Source organism: Manis javanica, chromosome 8, assembly GCF_040802235.1.
Source record: "Manis javanica isolate MJ-LG chromosome 8, MJ_LKY, whole genome shotgun sequence".
Lineage (NCBI taxonomy): Eukaryota > Metazoa > Chordata > Mammalia > Pholidota > Manidae > Manis > Manis javanica.
Window position 1 is genome coordinate 102226776 of NC_133163.1, and position 17573 is coordinate 102244348.

General features: G+C 38.7%; 1 protein-coding gene across 4 annotated transcripts in view; it reads right to left on the bottom strand.

Moving 5' to 3' along the window:
• MYO5A (myosin VA) overlaps positions 1–17573 on the bottom strand; it is a 182592-nt gene that overhangs the window by 119347 nt on the left and 45672 nt on the right. For all 4 annotated transcript variants that reach the window (XM_037021015.2, XM_037021011.2, XM_073211863.1 and 1 more), the window contains exon 2: positions 1570–1680. In XM_037021015.2, coding sequence (XP_036876910.1) covers positions 1570–1680 — 111 coding nt within the window. The remainder of the gene's footprint in view (positions 1–1569; positions 1681–17573) is intronic.

Sequence of the window (17573 nt, forward strand, 5' to 3'; positions counted from 1 at the left end):
TGAAGTCCAAGAGTTTATGCATGAACACAAGGCCCTCTGTGATCCGGTTCCCGCCCCCATGCCAGTCCTGTACTCTCACTTCACATTCTAACAGCATGTAACTTGTGTAGTTCCCCAAACGCACAGTACTGTGCATGCCTCCCTGCCTTCACACATGCTTTTCTGCATCCCTGAAATGTATGTCCCTTGTCTGCTCGTTCTTCAGATAATGCCTCCCTGACCCTTTACATTCAGCAGCCCTTCTGACCACTACCTGTTCTGTTCTGCTTTTGTTTCTTGTTTATATTTATTATATCATGTGTCACACTATTCATAAGTATATCTATTTCTTTATCTGACACTGATGTCAGAGAGCATAACTTTTGCCACCTATTTCCATGCTATGTATTACAGCAGATACCTTAACATGTAAGCCTCGAACTAGAACACACACCTTTCTAAATCTCTGCTCCAGGCAATCTGTTATATTCACTACCTCCAAAGTACATTCCAATCCTCAAGGGGTCTACTCACTTTCTTTTTGTCAATCCAAATTCTACCTACCTTTTAAGGCCCAAAGTCCATCCTCCTTCTTGAACCCTCCTTGACAAAGCAGCAGAGGGAAACACTATTTCCCTCTATTGGGATCCTGAAATCCTTATTGTCCTAATAAGCACAGATCATGAAGCAAATTTCCTGGTTTAAAATCCCAGCTTCACCTTTTAGTGCCTGTATGAGCCTGAGTAAGTCCCAAACTCACTGAGCCTCAGTTTCTTCACCCATAAGTGGTAATAACAATAGCCACTTCACAGGATTCTTGTGAAGATTAAAAGAGTTATAGCATATAAAGCACTTAGAACTAATCCAGGCACACAGTAAGAACTTAATACATGTCAGGATAGTATTACTTATTTGGTAGTTAACCACAGACTTACCTTTGGACATCTTTAGTATTGTGATGCTATACTCTTTATATTCTATATTTTATTTCACTTTTCATGTATTTCTATCTAGTTTCTCTGGCTAGGCTATAAGTTGCTTAAAGGAAGATAATGTCACAATGATTTTTAAGAAAAAAGTGTAGCACGCCCAGTCGAATGCAGTGAAGAGATTGAAAAGGCTGGAACCAAGACAAGTCCCATGCAGTGAATGCAGACAGGAAAGTATAGAGACATAATTGATTCTAGGGTTTTTTTTCTGGTCACTAACAAAGTACTTTATACATAGAATCTTCTCAGTAAATATTTTTCAAATGATTAGTTTCAACAAATATTAAATCTCAGACTGGTTCCTTTGACAATGTTATCTTAGTTAATATGAAATCATTTTAATGCTAGCCTAAGCAAAATACAAGTAAACAAGGATATGTTTGGGAGGATTAGATACAAATCTAAACCTGATCGTAGTAAATTCATGGACCAAACTAATGGATGTTTAAAATATCAGCCATTTTCACTAACCCAGTAGGATAGAAAATTAAGTTTGCCATTTTAGGATAGAAAATGGAGTTTGCCATTTTGCCATTTTTATCAATGTGGTAACTAAAAGTATCAGATTAATTCAAAACTTAACTTGCAACTGAAGTCTTACCTTTCCTTCTTCAAGGTGAAGGAGGAGGACTTTGTCTCCTGGCTTATAATCTTTGAGCAGCTCTGCTGACTTCCAAACCTCCTCGGGATCAGGTATCCAAACCCTGGCAAACTAGAAGAAAAAAAGAAAAAGAATTTAAACTAGCAAATCACTTAGTTTATAATCACATATAAAACATACCATGGATTTCCTCACAATTAAACAATTTATGAAAAAATAAATCTTGGCCAATATGAAATTGAACTTTTAAGTTAGCAGAGGGAAGTATTTTAGTCCCAGGAGTAACATCTCACTCACATTATATAAAAAATATGCTCTGTTATGATTAGCAAGCATAATGTAGGCGGGAGGTCACAGGGAAGGCAGTATAGCACAGAGAAGACACGTAGTGACTCTATGGCATCTTACTACGCTTATGGACAGTGACTGCAATGGGGTGTGTGGGGGGGACTTGATAATATGGGTGAATGTAGAAACCACAATGTTGCTCATGTGAAACCTTCATAAGATTGTATATCAATGATACCTTAATAAAAAAAAAGGATGCTATGTATTATGGTAGTAATTTCACAATTTATATAAGTCCAACCATTATGCTATATATCTTATATTTATGCAGCGCTGTGTATCAATTATATCTCAAGAAAAAATTAGGAGAAAGTATGCTCTGAATAAATAGCTTCAATTAAAGCTGTACTTTGTTTTATACAGTAAATGCTACCTAAAAATGTAGTTTTATATATAAAATATAAATTTATTTTTATATATAAAATATCAGTTTATTTTTTCACTGAATGTGGACTTTCATGGATCTCAAAACATGATTTGGAAGCTCTGGTGTGGTGGCTCTGCCAGTTTCAGTAGCACAGCTATCTTCTGTTTTGTTTGCTTTAGGGCAGGATGTACAATCTGAATTTTTTATTGGTTTTCATCCTGTGCCCTGGAAAGCCTTAGTATTGACTCATGTATTCCTCAGGGCCATTATGGTGTGAAGAAGGGAGAGTAAGCTGTGGCCTGGAGCCATAGTGGTTTTACATCCTGAACATCTACAATTTTCTCTGAAGAAAGTTCTGTGGCTAGTAAAAAAAAAACTTGGAAAGCATTACTGTCTAGCATTTTGTCTTTGTTATTTTATACAGATAAAGAAAATGGTAAAAATGGTATATTTGGCTATCAATAACTTTGGCTTTCATAGCTTCAATATTATGAAAGAGGTACGGTAGTTGATCATCAGGGGTTTCTGAAGTAGCAAATCTTTAGCCTCAACTAGACACTCTCTGGACTTAAGTCAATTTTGGACTTTGGGTCAATTTTGAAGAAAAAGAACAAAATACATGGATATGAATGAATCCTCCAAACACCACACTGAAGAAATGTTTTATGATTGCTTGGATTCCTTGGGAAGCAATCTCCTTTTAAAATAAATGTACACTAAACCTTGATGTCCATTTTCAGAATACATCACATGTGAAAATACCACCAGCAGCCTTTCTCTCCTTTCTTCAGAGCTCTTATTATTAGCTGAACTTACTTATTGTTATGCTATGTTTAGTGCCTTGTTTACTTACTTATTATTTCTCTTCCTCATTAGAGCATAGGCTCCATGTCTGTCCTGTTACTAACATATCAAGTGCCTGTATCACTGGTACACAGCTCGGCACTTTGTTGAAAGAATCTCAGAAAAAAAAGCATCTCTTCAATTTAAGTAACAGTAGTATCATGAAAAAAACTGACCCACTGACTTCTTTTTCTCTTATCATCATAGATTAACACCAACATTTTGTCCAAACAGTTTGCAGAGGAAAGAATGCTGGACTAGGTTATGGGTTCTAATCCCAGGACTATCACACTGGCCTTTTAATCTTTATTTCAGGCAGCTGTAAAATGCAGATGACAACAGTACTCATCCAGTTTACCTCAAAGGCTCACACACACAGAAACCTTGTGAAAAGCATAAACCAATATATAAGTTGCATTGTTACTGTTTTTTCCATAAGAAGAGATTGCAAATGTTTTGTGTCAAATATGTTACTGATGTTTGTTTGATAAGTTTTCCCCCAGTTACATGGTCTATAAACTGAGTAATATCTGCATGCATTACTTAAATCTTATTCAATAAATAGTTCTGTGTACCAACTGTTTCCACTCTTTTTTATTTTAAACCCATGTTTGTGTTTTTCAGTATATTTTTTATTGAAGTCTAGCTCTAATACAATATTATATTGGTTTCAAGTATACAACACAGTGATTTGCCTTATATACATTTTTAAATCCTCACCCCAAACTAATGTGGTTACTATCAGTCAACAGAGAAAGATTTTACAGAATCACTGACTATATTCTTAATGCTGTACTTCTATCCCCATGACCAACTTATATTATGAATAAGATATTTGTGCCCCTTATCCCCCTCACCTTCCCCAGTTACCAACTCAATCCCTTCCCCATGGTAACCAAGAGTCATTTCTCAGTGTCTGAGTCAACTGCTGTTTTGTTCATTTTGTTTTGTTTTTAGATTTCACATATAAGTGGAATTATAGCATAATATCCTCTAGATTGATCCATGTTGTTGCAAATGGGAGGATTTCTTTCTTTTTCATGGCTTAATAACATTCCATTGTGTATATGTACCACATCTTCTTTATCTATTTGTCTATTGATAGACATTTAGGTTGCTTCCATATCTTGGCTATTGTAAATAATGAGGCAATAAACATAAAGGTGCACATATCTTTTCAAATCAGAGATTTTGTTTTCTCTGCGTAAATTCCTAGAAGTAGAATTACTGTGTCATAGAGTCCCCATTATTAGTTTTTTGAAGAACCACCATACTGCTTCCCACAGTGGCTACACCAATTTATATTCTCACCAACAGTGTTAGGAGGGTTGCTCCCACTCTGAAGCTCACTTTAGAAAGCCAGTATTCCTGTAACTTAAGCTAGAAGGATTTACTGGTACCATAAAAGATATGTAGTATCTGAGACTCAGAGTTATGAAATGACCACTATGCTGACTGATAAAAGCACAAAAAAGCACAATGAGCCCAAGTGAGCTTGTAGAAGCACGACCGATTTGCTCTAACCATGAGATTTTCAACTGAATTTACAAAGAAGTATTCTTTGTCAATAGTAAGCTCCAGCTCAAATTTCCACAAGTATTTTGGAAACACTCATGAATACTTTACCAACACTAGATTTCTAAGAACTAGGTGTTAACAACACTTATAGATAGTAGAGGGAGGCTACTAGGGCCCTCACACTGAGAGGCAAGATCTTAAACATCAGACTTATCCGCTAACTTATCTCTACCTCTTGGGAAAGTATCAAGGAGAAATAGGTCAGAAATCAGTCTATTATTACATTCTTTTTTTTTTAGTTATTTATGGATCAAGTACCTCCCTCACTAGACTAAACATTCCTTAAACCATCTTTGAATCCCCTCTAAGGTTGACCAAGTTCCTTGCCCATAGTTGATGGGCAGTACATTTGTATTGATTTTATTTAAGACAGAGGTAGGATACATGTAAGAGAAGGATTATTATCTAACTCCATACACAAAGCAAACTCAAAATGGATCAAAGACCTGAATATAAATCACAAAACCATAAAACTTTTAGAAGAAACATAGGCAAAAATCTCTTGAATATAAACAAGAGCAACTTTTTCCTGAACACCTCTCCTCAGGCAAGGGAAACAAAATAAAAAATGAACAAGTGGGTCTACATCAAACTAAAAAGCTTCTGTATAGCAAAGGACACCATCAGCAGAACAAAAAGGCATCCCACAGTATGGGAGAATATATTCATAAATGATTTGTCTGATAAGGGGTTAACATCCAAAATATATAAAGAACTCATACACCTCAATACCCCAAAACACAAATAACCTGATTAAAAAATGGGCAAAAGACCTGAACAGACACTTCTCCAAAGAAGAAATACAGATTGCCAAAAGGCACATGAAAAGATGCTCCACATCGCTAATTATCAGGGAAATGCAAATAAAAACTACAATGAGATATCACCTCACAACAGTTAGGATGGCCAGTAACCAAAAGAAAAGAAATAACAATTGCTGGTGAGGAGGCAGAGAAAGGGGAACCCTCCTACACTGTTGGTGAGATACAACTATCATGGAAAGCAATATGGATGTTCCTTAAAAAACTAAAAATAGAAATACCATTTGACCCAGGAATTCCACTCCTAGGAATTTACCCGAAGATCCCTGGTTCAAAAAGACATATGAACCCCTATGTTTATCACTGCACGATTTACAATAGCCAAGATATGGAAGCAACCTAAGTGTCCATCAGTAGATTAATGGATAAAGATGTGGTACATATACACAATGGAATGTTATTCAGCCATAAAAAGAAAAGAAATCCTCCCATTTGCAACAATATGGATGGTTCTAGAGGGTATTATGTTCAGTGAAATAAGCCAGGTGGAGAAAGATAAATAACCAAATGATTTCAATTTGTGGAGTATAAAAACAAAGCAAAACAGAAAGAACAAAATAGCAGTAGACTCACAGACACCAAGGGACTAGTTGTTACCAAAAGGAAGGGGTTTGGTATGATGTGGTGGGGAGGAGAGGGGGAAGTGGATTAAGGGGCACAATAATATACAATCACAATATAGGTTGGTCATGGGGATGGTAGTTTAGCACGGAGAAGACAGTTAATGGTTCTGTAACATCTTACTATGTTGATGGACAGTGATCACACCGGAGGGGGTAAAGGACTTGATAATATGGGTACATGTTCAACCACTGTTCTGTATTTGAAACCAAAATAAGATTGTATATCAATGACGCCTTAATCAAAAAAAAAAAGAATAAATGCATTTAAATCCTTCTGAGGGACTTCGGCTCTAAAATATGTTTTCTGGAGCTGCCTCGAGGGTGATTCTAGAGCCAGAAGGCCTGAGTTAATCCCATTTCTGTTTCTTCCAAGCTGTGTGATTTGGGGCAAGTTACTTAACCTCTGTACCTTAGTCCTCTCATCTTACAATGGAGAGAACAATAGCACCTAACTCACTGTGCTGTTATAAGAATTAAATGAATTAATGTATGAACAAGCACATAGAACGTGGCCTGGCATTTAGTAAGTGCCTAATAATAATAATCACAATAATAATGTTGTTGTTTCCTCATAAAGTATTAATTACCAAATATCATTACAATTACATTAAAAAAAAGACAGACATAGAGCAAGGGAAGGGAAACGAAATGGGAAACCTGGGATGAGAGGTAGCGAAGGCAAACTTCAGGCCTACCTCAGGATTGTTCCTGAGGCCATCTCCAGTGGAGATGGGGCAGAAGTAGGAGACTTGGAGACAAGATATTCGTGAGGTAGGAGGCAAAGGGTGGACACTGACACAGGAGCAGGGAGGAGAAGGGGAAACAAGGACTGGGGAGCTGAGGTACTGTGACCAAAGCCAAAAAAACTGTAGGAGATGAAGAACAGAGAAAAAGGCTTAAAATAGATAACACTGAAACATAAACACACAGCAAAGGAAATTCATGACAATTCAAAGAAACATCTGATTAGAAAGGAGAGTAAGGACAAAATGGAGACAGGCTAAATTTTATGATTAAGTCAAAATCTGAGAAAATAATGCTAGCACAGATTTAACTTGCATAATAGCTTGCAAGGAAAATAAAAACCATCTGTCCTTCTACAATACAATTTAACAAGGCTTGCCTGGCAGTGCTGAGGTAATTCTGACAGAGTCTAATGGAAAAGCACTGGAAAGACGGGTTTGGGAGGCATGCTCACACTGGTACTCCAGAGAGGGGCACTAAACAGGGTTACTTCAGCCTAGCATGGCCCTCCTACCTTCTCGGGGTTACACCCAGCCCGGGACACTTACAGAGGCACCAATCATCTTCCTGCCACACTGAAAACACTCAAGAGGTCCTTGATTAATGCAGATGACTCACACTGGAAGTTCTGCTAACTTGCATTTTTTAAGTCAAGGAACCCTGAGGTGTGGGTGCCAAGAGCGGTTGTTTTTGATGTGGGAGACATTTAGGGAACAAGCCTGACTGCACTAACAGAGTAAATGACCAGTCCCCCAATCCCCAAAAATCTGACCCCCGTGATTCTCTCTCCTTTCCTAAACTCCCACATACATCATTTGCTTTTCATACAGCACATGCCTATTTCTTTCCTAGCTCTCATGGTAAACCATAAGCAGCTGGCAACATGGCATCTGCCTTGGTTCATTTCTGATATCCCAGTGTGAATGTGTACCAAAAATGAATGCTTTAAGTGACAAGTCAAGCAAACCTACGATTAAAAAGTAAGAGTTCCCCCTTAGGTTCTGAACTGAAGCAGGAGAGAAACCTTGAATCTTCAATAATCCCCTCCTCTGAACCCTGACATTAACACCAATACTCCATATGCTTACTATGTAATTGCTATAACCCTTGTGACACATTCTTGGTGTAAAACATTTAGGAATTACTGCCCAAAGCGCCACCCCTTCTACCAGCCATCTCGTGGAGCAGCAAAGTGGGGTACAGATGGAAAGGAAAGGAAGGTAAGCCAGAGGATTAGAGCAGAGCAAGGGGGTCGCACTAAACCTTTGGGGGAAAGGGAAAAGAAGGGCTGAGGGTGCACACACAGTCTTTCTGGGTAGGGCTGGACATGAAGAGCAGAAGTGTCCTGTGGCTCTGCTGCAGCTGTAAAGCAGGGCTGCTGAGGAGCACTGCTTCACAGAACCCTGCTTCACGGAACGTGATGATGTCTGTGAGGAACGACAGCTACTGTTCACTGAGCACTTTCTCTGTGTCAGTAGAGGCCAAGGTATTATTGCCCTATTACTACCCATTTCAACAGATACTGACCTTAACAGAAGTAGAGCTGGTATTAAATCTGTGTCTACTTGAAAGGCCAAACATTCTATCCATTCCACCATGCTACCCCCTTGTTAAAACAGTACATTCTCATTAAGAAACTCCCCTTTCTCCACTCCAAAATTGTTCCTCTTGGTATCATAATGGGAACAACTATTCAATCAGTTATGTCATGGGGTGAGACTTAAGAATGCCTCATCTAAGATAATGTGTCAAAGCCACAGCAATCAGCCAGGCACCCATTCTGCAATATTCCAACTGGCTCTGGCCATACAGTGAGGCTCTGCTGAAATGAGTTCAGGGAATAAGAGCAAAAAATAATTTGAAGATGACAAGGGCTTAAATGTTAATATGAATGATTGAAGGTTCACTTACTTCTATAAATGAACAAAATAATAGGGTTGATTGAAGATTTTTAATTTTTTTGTAACTCTTTAACCTACCCTGCATGTATTGCTAAATGTGCATGGTTTAAAAGTAAATTTAATGCCATCTTCCAGCAGATATTGAAATTATTTTAAATTCATGAAGAAAACAAGAACTTTGTAATGGGTATATATTGTCACCATCAAGTAGCAAAAATTAAAATAATCTTACTTCTTTAGCATTTTATGTGCAATGGCAGAGCTTTGGAATGAATATTTTTAGATACTACAGTTCTTTAATATTCCTGTAAAGATTATTTTTGGAACTAGGCCTCACTTTATAAATATAGTCTTTTTATGTACATCAAGAAAAAGTACTATTTCCATCTACAATTGGCTAGTGGTATTTGAGGATAAATTACAAAATTCTAAATACGTAAAATAATCAAAGGTAAAACAGAATCACCAGCAAAGAAAGGAATCATATTGATCATCTTCATTGCAAGGCTTTTTGTTCAGTTAGGATAAAGAAAACTCCTAACTTTCTTCTCCTTTACTTAATTCTTAAAATATAATTATTACTAATAAATTAGTCCCTCATTCAATGAACCATCTAAGAGAGGTTAAATAACTAGCCCCAAAGTCACTCAGCTATTAAATGACAGAGACAGGATTTAAATCCAGGCTGACCTCTGACTTCAAAACATTTAAGATGTTTGAGGAGGAACAAAATATACATAATCCCAGTGAATCACTTTCTCCTGATTGTGACCAAAGTTGCCCAATTAAGCAAAACAGTCACACTTTCCTTTCATTTTCAACACTTGCTCTCAATTTAGAGAGAAGTATAAAAAAGGGTCATGTTAAATAGATATGCAGGCCTCTGTATATAGATGTCTTCCTTGTATGCAGAATATATATCACTCTGATAAATGATTTGATGCTAAAAGAAGTCACAGTACTTTAAAAAATAAAACACCTCGCCATTGGTAAATTTTGAGGGAATTAAACAACATATACTTTATATCAGAAAAAAGAGATAAGCAGGCACCAATATGTAGTTCTCTCTTGTTTGACAGGTGGCTCCTTTGTTTTGCTCCCAGCTTTGTGAACAGACACGATTAGCTGAGATCATAGGCTGGTGCTAACTTGGGGCATGTTACAGGTCTTTCATGCTCTGCCCCTGCCAACTTCTCCAATCTTATCTCTCACTATTTCTGACTTGCATTTGACCCTTTAACAACTGCAAACAGCATTTGGTTCCTCTTTATCTGTCTTTTTTACTCACATTGTTCCCAAGCCTGGCAAACCATTTCCAAACCTCATCACCCATTTAATACCTATGTGACCTTTAAGAGCCCACGTTTCAGCATCATTTGACTGCCGATCTTGGCAACCTATGGGGAACACAGTTGGCCAGGCCTCCAAAACTCCCCATTCTCATGGTCCCCTTCTACCTCTAAAGTCACTCCTCAGTTTCTTGTGCCATGTCTGCCTTCTCTACCCAACCTTTAAATGTTGGAATTACCCAGATCTCTGAGTTGAGTCTCTTCTCTCTTCTAATGTACTATTAAGAATTCAGACTTTAGGACTAGACTGTCTTGGTTTTGTTGTTTACTAGCTCCATGGCTTCCCTGTGCTTCATTTACAATGAGAGTAAGAATACTGCCTATGACAGAGAGTTATCTAGAGTAAATCAGTTAGTATATGTAAAGAGCAGTGCTTAGCACATAGAAGGCAGCCAATAAGTATTAGCTATCCTCATTAATATTAACATAATAATAATGATTAGCCATCAATATTGTTATTTTTATATTTACCTTGTATCCCATTTGCCCTCATGAGTTTAAATATCAATTTTTCCCAAATAGTTGTTTAGTTCTGACCTTTCTATTGAATTCCAGACCCACAGATCCATGTAACACCTAAGAGCTCTATCTCTATTTAGATGTCTTACAGTCATCTTACATTTAACAAATCCAAACCAGAACTATTCTTCCTTCTCCCTTTAAATTTGTCCTTCCTGCAGTATTGCCATCTCAGTAACAGACAGGCATCTTTACCCAGCTAGTTAGCTGCTCCTGGTCAAAAACCAATCCTCAGCAGCACTGTCTCCTGCACTTCTCTATCAAATCCATCACTAAGTCCTACCTCCAATATACAGCCAGGTCTGGTCCACCTCTCTTCACCTCCATGGCCACCACACAAGTCCTAACACCAGCGTCTCTTACCCTGATGCTGGAAATAGCTCTCTGTCAAGCTTTGCCTCCCCCATTTTCTATTCAGCAGCCAGAGTGTTCTTTCTGAAATGGAAAAATCTGATGATGTCTCACCCTTCCTTAAAACTCTTAATAACTTGGGGTAAAACATTCATATAATCCTCTGCAAATTGAATTTCTTGGCACCTGCCTCCTGAAGGGTTTGGAGAACCAGCCTCATCTCATGATAGTCCCCATTTCCCCCACTGCTTAGTCCCTTTCCACCCCACAGAGGGCCACCTGCACTGGTTTTCCTTCAACTACTTAAATAATCTATGCTACCTCAAGCCTCCAAACCTCTCATGCCTTCTCTTGGCCTAAAACCCTTAGTCGCACTGTTTTGTGACTGACTCCTATTTATTTCACATCTAGTAGGGAAAATGGAAGTTCCTATGGCCAGGATCCTCACCTGACCCTAAACTACTTGATGATGTAACTGGCTTACTGCTAAGCTAGTGCTTCCACACCCATAGGCAATAAGCTATTACTGACTGAGTCGCTATATAAAGAGCTCTGCCCAGAGCTCTCAGTGGAGGCAGAGATGGAGGAGGATTACAGACCTGCAGACTGTTGGATGGAGATATGATTCTAGTGCTTGACCTATTACAGTGAGAATAAAGCCAGATATAAACCCTTTTACACCAAGAAGTTAGATTGTCATTTCTCGGTCTCATGGAATCCACAGTAAACTTGCCAAGGGCTGAAACTCTCAGGCAAAACAACATTTCAGCTTAAATATCTATTATTTGGAAAGACCCTCACTGAGCTCATGTAAATTAAGCCCCTCTGCTATACTGTCTCATATAATCCTGTACTTTTTCTTCACTATAAAGAACATGAGGACAGGGACTATGTCTACTTTGCTCCAAACTGATGCCCAGGACTAAACAGTGTCTGCCCTACAACAGGTGCTCAGACCTTCCATAAAATCTGGTTTTTATCCCTAGCTAGGCACTTGCCACATTCCATTCTTATTATCTTCTCACGGGTCTGTCTCTTTAACTAGACTGTGTCCAGGACAGGATCTTTGATTTATCTACTGGATTCATCCTCACACCTGGCCCTGTGCTTGCAGATTAGATGCTTAAGAGATGTCTGTTGAGTGAATGAAAAAATGAATGGATGAGTCTTTAGGAGCCACAGAGCTTCCACAGATTTGAAATTTGAAGAATGCTGTTTTAAAACAGAAGGCCAGTCATAGCAGAAGCCATAGAAGAGAACTGAAAACAATGTAATTAGCTACTATCTACGAGCATGAGTGAAAAACAGTAACCCAGTTGCTCATGCTTAACAAAATACAAGGCTGGCTTGCCCAAATGAAACAGCATTTCTCAACAGGAGGTTACTTTAAAGATGATGAATAGAATGTGCATAAACATGAAAGGCCTCTAGGTTAGTAAAATGTATTCATATTTTTATCTTTTGTGCTACCTATTCCTCTGCCCACAGACTTTTATTCAACAGAATCTCCATAAAAATGGTTTGAATAAAACTCACAATTTGTAGCATTAATATTTTTAAATGCATATACAACAGGTTAGGTAATAATAATACAAAGCTGCAGTGTTCATCTGATTTAGTGAAGGCACCACTAGATGCACACTGAGTACCACGGAGGCAGATGCCCAGAGGTACCCAAAGGAAGAGGAGAACCAAAGAAGCGGGGCTGGATGCAGGCCGACTGCTGGCCATGCCTGCACCTTGATCATGGCGAGACAGTTAGTACAGAACCAAGAAGCAGAAATAATTAGATATTGAGGCTATGAAACTCTGACTCAATTCCCAAAGTTCTAGAGAGACCAAAAGTAAACCCTCCTCCCTCAACTGCGACAGCCCTAGGGTGCTAAATGGTATTACTGAACTGATTAAGATCATCTGAAATGAGTGCTTGGCATTCTCAGTAGGACTGAGGGGAACTGACAGGGCAATGAGGATACAGAGAGAGCAAAATCAACTGTCACTCTATTTCAGATTCAAAGATCTCACAGTTCATGAAATAAAGGACATTTGTTCTTAAGAAGAGTCACTCCAATTGTATATGCTGAGAGAATATTCTGAAAGACAAATGCAGCATAAGCAAGCAGAGGTTCTGAAGGAACTTGTGCGTCAGCCTTTTTCTCAGATGTCAAGCTGGTGTCTGGGCACTGGTTTAACCACACCCTTCCAGTAGGCCAAAATGGATTTTCCTAGAAATAAGAAGTGCAATCCATCTGCGATGACTCAGGAAGGACATTATTTCCTTCTGTCTCTCTATAGTGGCCTGTCACCTAACAACAAAAAACACCTATGAGTTTAAGTATTTCTTCTTAACACATACACAAAAATTTTTAAATATTGAAAATTATCACACCTAAATTTGCTTTCATTTAGTATTATTATATGTAGTTTGTTTCTCCTTACTTATTTTTCCTAATTTTCTTAGCTATGTAAGTTTCTATTACAATTTCATAAGTATTTTAGCTGTTCTTCATACAAAAAGGTTGTGCTTTGCTACCTCACTCTAGAGCATTCATAAAAGCTACTCAAATTTATTTTCAATCTGTACCTAGGATAATCAGCTTCTTCTATTTACTAATCACTGTATAAAAACCACTTCCTTTCATTTGGCTTATAATTATGTCTTTGAAGCTTCAACAGACGTCCCCGAGTTCTTATTTATTCAGTGAATAAGTCCACGTTGCCCTCTTCATGAGCTCACAGCTTTCTGAGCTTCCACCAGATAAAAATTTCATTCTTTATCTTCCAGATTGAAGGGTCCATTTTTTTTTAACAGTGCCTCACATCTGCTTACTCATTCTAGCTTATTTTTAGTCTCTCTGAATCCCAATTTTCTCGCAATTAAAAGAGTATAGAATCCAGAGTCAAAGTTAAGAGGGTGGGCTTTGGAGTCAGACAGATCCAGCTGCTCTAATTAATACTTTCCAAATGTGTGACCTTCAGCAAATCGCCCAACTTCCCTCCCTGGTGTCCACACCCATGGAACTGGACATTAATACCCATGTCAGAGAGTTGTTATGCAGGTACATGAGATAAAGTTTAAAGACCAGTACATTATATTGTCACCACAATTACCTGACTCCAAACTGCATTTAAGCACTTCATTGTGCTCAATGTAAATTCTTTCACTACATTGTACAACATACTGTGCCACGTGGCCCCCTGACAAACCCCTAGAGTTTAATATCACCTCCCTGGAGTCTTCCTGAGCTCCAGCTATGCTACTGTTCCTAGAACACCCCACACTCTTGTGGATTTCAAGGCTGACTTCAAGGCTGTTACTGTGCCCTCTGCCTAGAGTATCCTTACCTCATTCCTCAGCTCTTCTAATGGCTGGTTCCTTCTCCTTCCTCAGGTCTCAGTTTAGGTGTCTCCTCAGAACAGTCCCCTTGGCCACCCTATAAATTGCTTTATTTGGGATTGTCTGTCTCCCCAACTAGCCTGAAATTCCCGCAAGAGTAAGAACCACCACTAATTCCAGCCTAGAACCATGCCTGTTAAGTAGTAGGTTCTCAATAAGTATGTGTGGAATGGAAGTGCTTAGCATAGTGCTTAGCTGAAAAAACAGATTAGGACCAGGATGTGAAAGACCTCACATGCCATGTTAGGCAGGCTGGCCTTTATACTACAGAAGACAGGGATTAATTAAAGGCTTTTAAGCAGGGTAATGAGTGACCAGATGTTTCTAATAGCCTAGTTCTAATCAGCAGTTCTTTAATTACAATCAAAAGGCCATCTTGTACAATCTCTGCTTGTGATTAGTTGCACCTCTGCCTCAGTTATGGGTATACTACTGGCACTCATATTTTGAACTGTAGAAAGGAGTTATCTTATACACACACAATTGCTTCCAAAATGTCACTCATTAGGCAAATGGGGGCTTTGCACTGGAAGTCAGCTTTACCTAAGGACAGGGGCTGGGAAGACAGTTCAGCTGGCATTGCCACATGAATGATGGGCATTAGAGGGGTAAGAGATTCCTGCTCTAGAAATGAGAGCTTTGGGAAAGGTCAGGGACCGTATAATGAGTTAGCTTTGAGTGAGCAAATGAGCAGGACACCTTGCCGGCTGGCTGAGTCACCTAAGGAAAAGAACCCTGCCGACCTGCTTCGGAATGGGAGCATTCATCCCTGGGCTCCAGGATGCTTCCATGTTCCATCCACCCCTCCTTTTCTGTAAGTGTCCTGTTAGTTGAATTTTACCTGGGAAAAGCAGCTATAAAAGCTGACCTAGGCCTATATTTGGAAAAAAGTTTGGCTCAAAAGACATTTAAGAAAATTTGAAACTTTGGGGTGGCAAAATACATCATAAACGAAGTCAAAATACAAATTGCTGAAAAAAAATCTGTAACAAAGTAATTCCTTTAACGTAGAAAGAACTCATACAAATTAATAAGAAAAGGATAAACAACCCATTAGCAAAATAGGCAAAAGAAAACAATAGGCAACTCACAGACACACCACTAAGAAAACATTAAACACAAGATGTCCAGTCTCATTGATAATTAAAGAAGTACAATTTAAAACTTTGTGAATTGGATTTGAAAATATTTTTTAAAGGATTGATAATACCATGTTGGGAAGAAAGTGGACAATTATACATTTTCACAGACTGGTGATAGGTAAACAGGCACAACCATTTCAAACAGCAAGTTGATATTTCCTTTTCAATGTAAAATGTGTTTCAGGGATGCATAGCAAACTGGCAGAAGGGCAGACTGTTGCTTTTGTACTTCATGTATTTCTATATTTTACATTTTTTGATAAGTATTTTTATAATTAAACCAAAGGGTTTTTTTTTTGGTATCATTAATCTACAATTACATGAGGAACATTATGTTTACAAAACCAAAGGTTTTTAAATATGCATATCCTTGACTCTATATCTAGGAATTTTTCCTACGAGATACTAAAAAATACAAATAATTATTTCCAAAGAGGTTCTGCAGCACTGTTGTGAAAGTGAAAATGTAGAAATGACACAAAGGGTACTATACATATCTATATTGATATAAAAGTTAATTTAACTATAGTAATATATAGTTAATAGATGATACATCTATACAATGGGATACTAAAAGAATAAAGTAGGTCTATATGTACTGTTAATTAAAAAAAAGAAAGTTACAAAGCAGCATCTTGTGATTCTGTTTTATGTGTGTGTGTCAGGGGGGTGAGGGGGCTGGTTTGTGTGTGCTCATCGGGAACACCATAGCCACACAGGGAGACAAACAATGGGGATGCGTATCTCTTCCTCTCACGTGCATGCTTCATTGTCCAGTCAGGTGTCACTTACAAAACCCAAGTTCAAAGTTAAAATCTTTAAGAATTTCAAGAAGGCTATGATAGCATTCCATCATGCCGCTTCAGACTACGGTCCCGGGACAGTGCAGGGACCACAGTGTCCTTGACCACAGTCGTGCACAGCGTAGTTGTCAAGTGAGCTTACAGACCAAGTTTAATTGGAGGGCATAAAAAAAGTTTTCTTAAAACCTATCACACCATGTTCCTAAGAAACCATCATGTTACTAAAGAACACCTTTTAGCAAATATAAAAGTCTTTAGCTATGTTTATGTGATTTTTTTAAAGTAACTGGTCTGATTTTTATTTACTTTTTTTTTATTAAGGTATCATTGATATACACTCATGAAGGTTGCAAAAGCAAAACAATGTGGGTATTACATTCACCCTTATTATCGAGTCCCCCTCATACCCCATTGCAGTCACTGTCCGTCAGTGTAGTGGGATGTCACAGAGTCCCTATTTGTCTTCTCTGAGCTTATGATTCTATTTTTGTCCAATATCTATTATATCCATATAATACAGTAGCTTGACAGTCACAGATTCCCATTTATGATTTACACTGTGTGAACAACACTGAAAGTCTGTAGCACCTGAACGTTTGTCCTTTTGCCCAGTTGTGACCGAGCGGCACCCTCTGTGAGACTGCTCTGGGGAAGGGACACTGGAGCTGGCCAGTGGGCCGGCCCTCCCTGGGACTCTATCCCAACGTGGCTTTGCTCTTCTCTGTTAGTGTGTGTGTACTCCTGAAGTGAGAAAAAACTGTTTCTTCATAAGACAGGGCTGTGAAAGAAAGCTACCTGTTTGCACCTGTGATGGAAATGAAGCCTATGCAAAGATGTCTCTGAAAGTGACCGTTTTACCCATAAAGTGTCTCCGCACCCCAACCCCCACATTCCTGCCGAGCCTTGGCCTACAGAGTAGCGGGCCCCTGCCTTCCTCCCCAGCTTTCTCTCTCACTATACCATCCCCTATTGCTTTTTGATGCTCTGGTACCTCAAAGGCATCAGCTTCTCCCCACCACCAGACTTGTTAGAATCTGTGCCTCTGCTTGGAACTCTCCTCCTCTTCCCTCACTAACAACTGGGCTTCTTTCAGACCTCAGCCTGGCCTTCAGTCTCTCTGAGAAGTGCCCTGATGGATCAGTGCCCACTGCTCTGTGTATCTTCGCAGCACCATGCACCTCCCCTTTGGGTGCTTAGCACAGTAATGACATGACATGA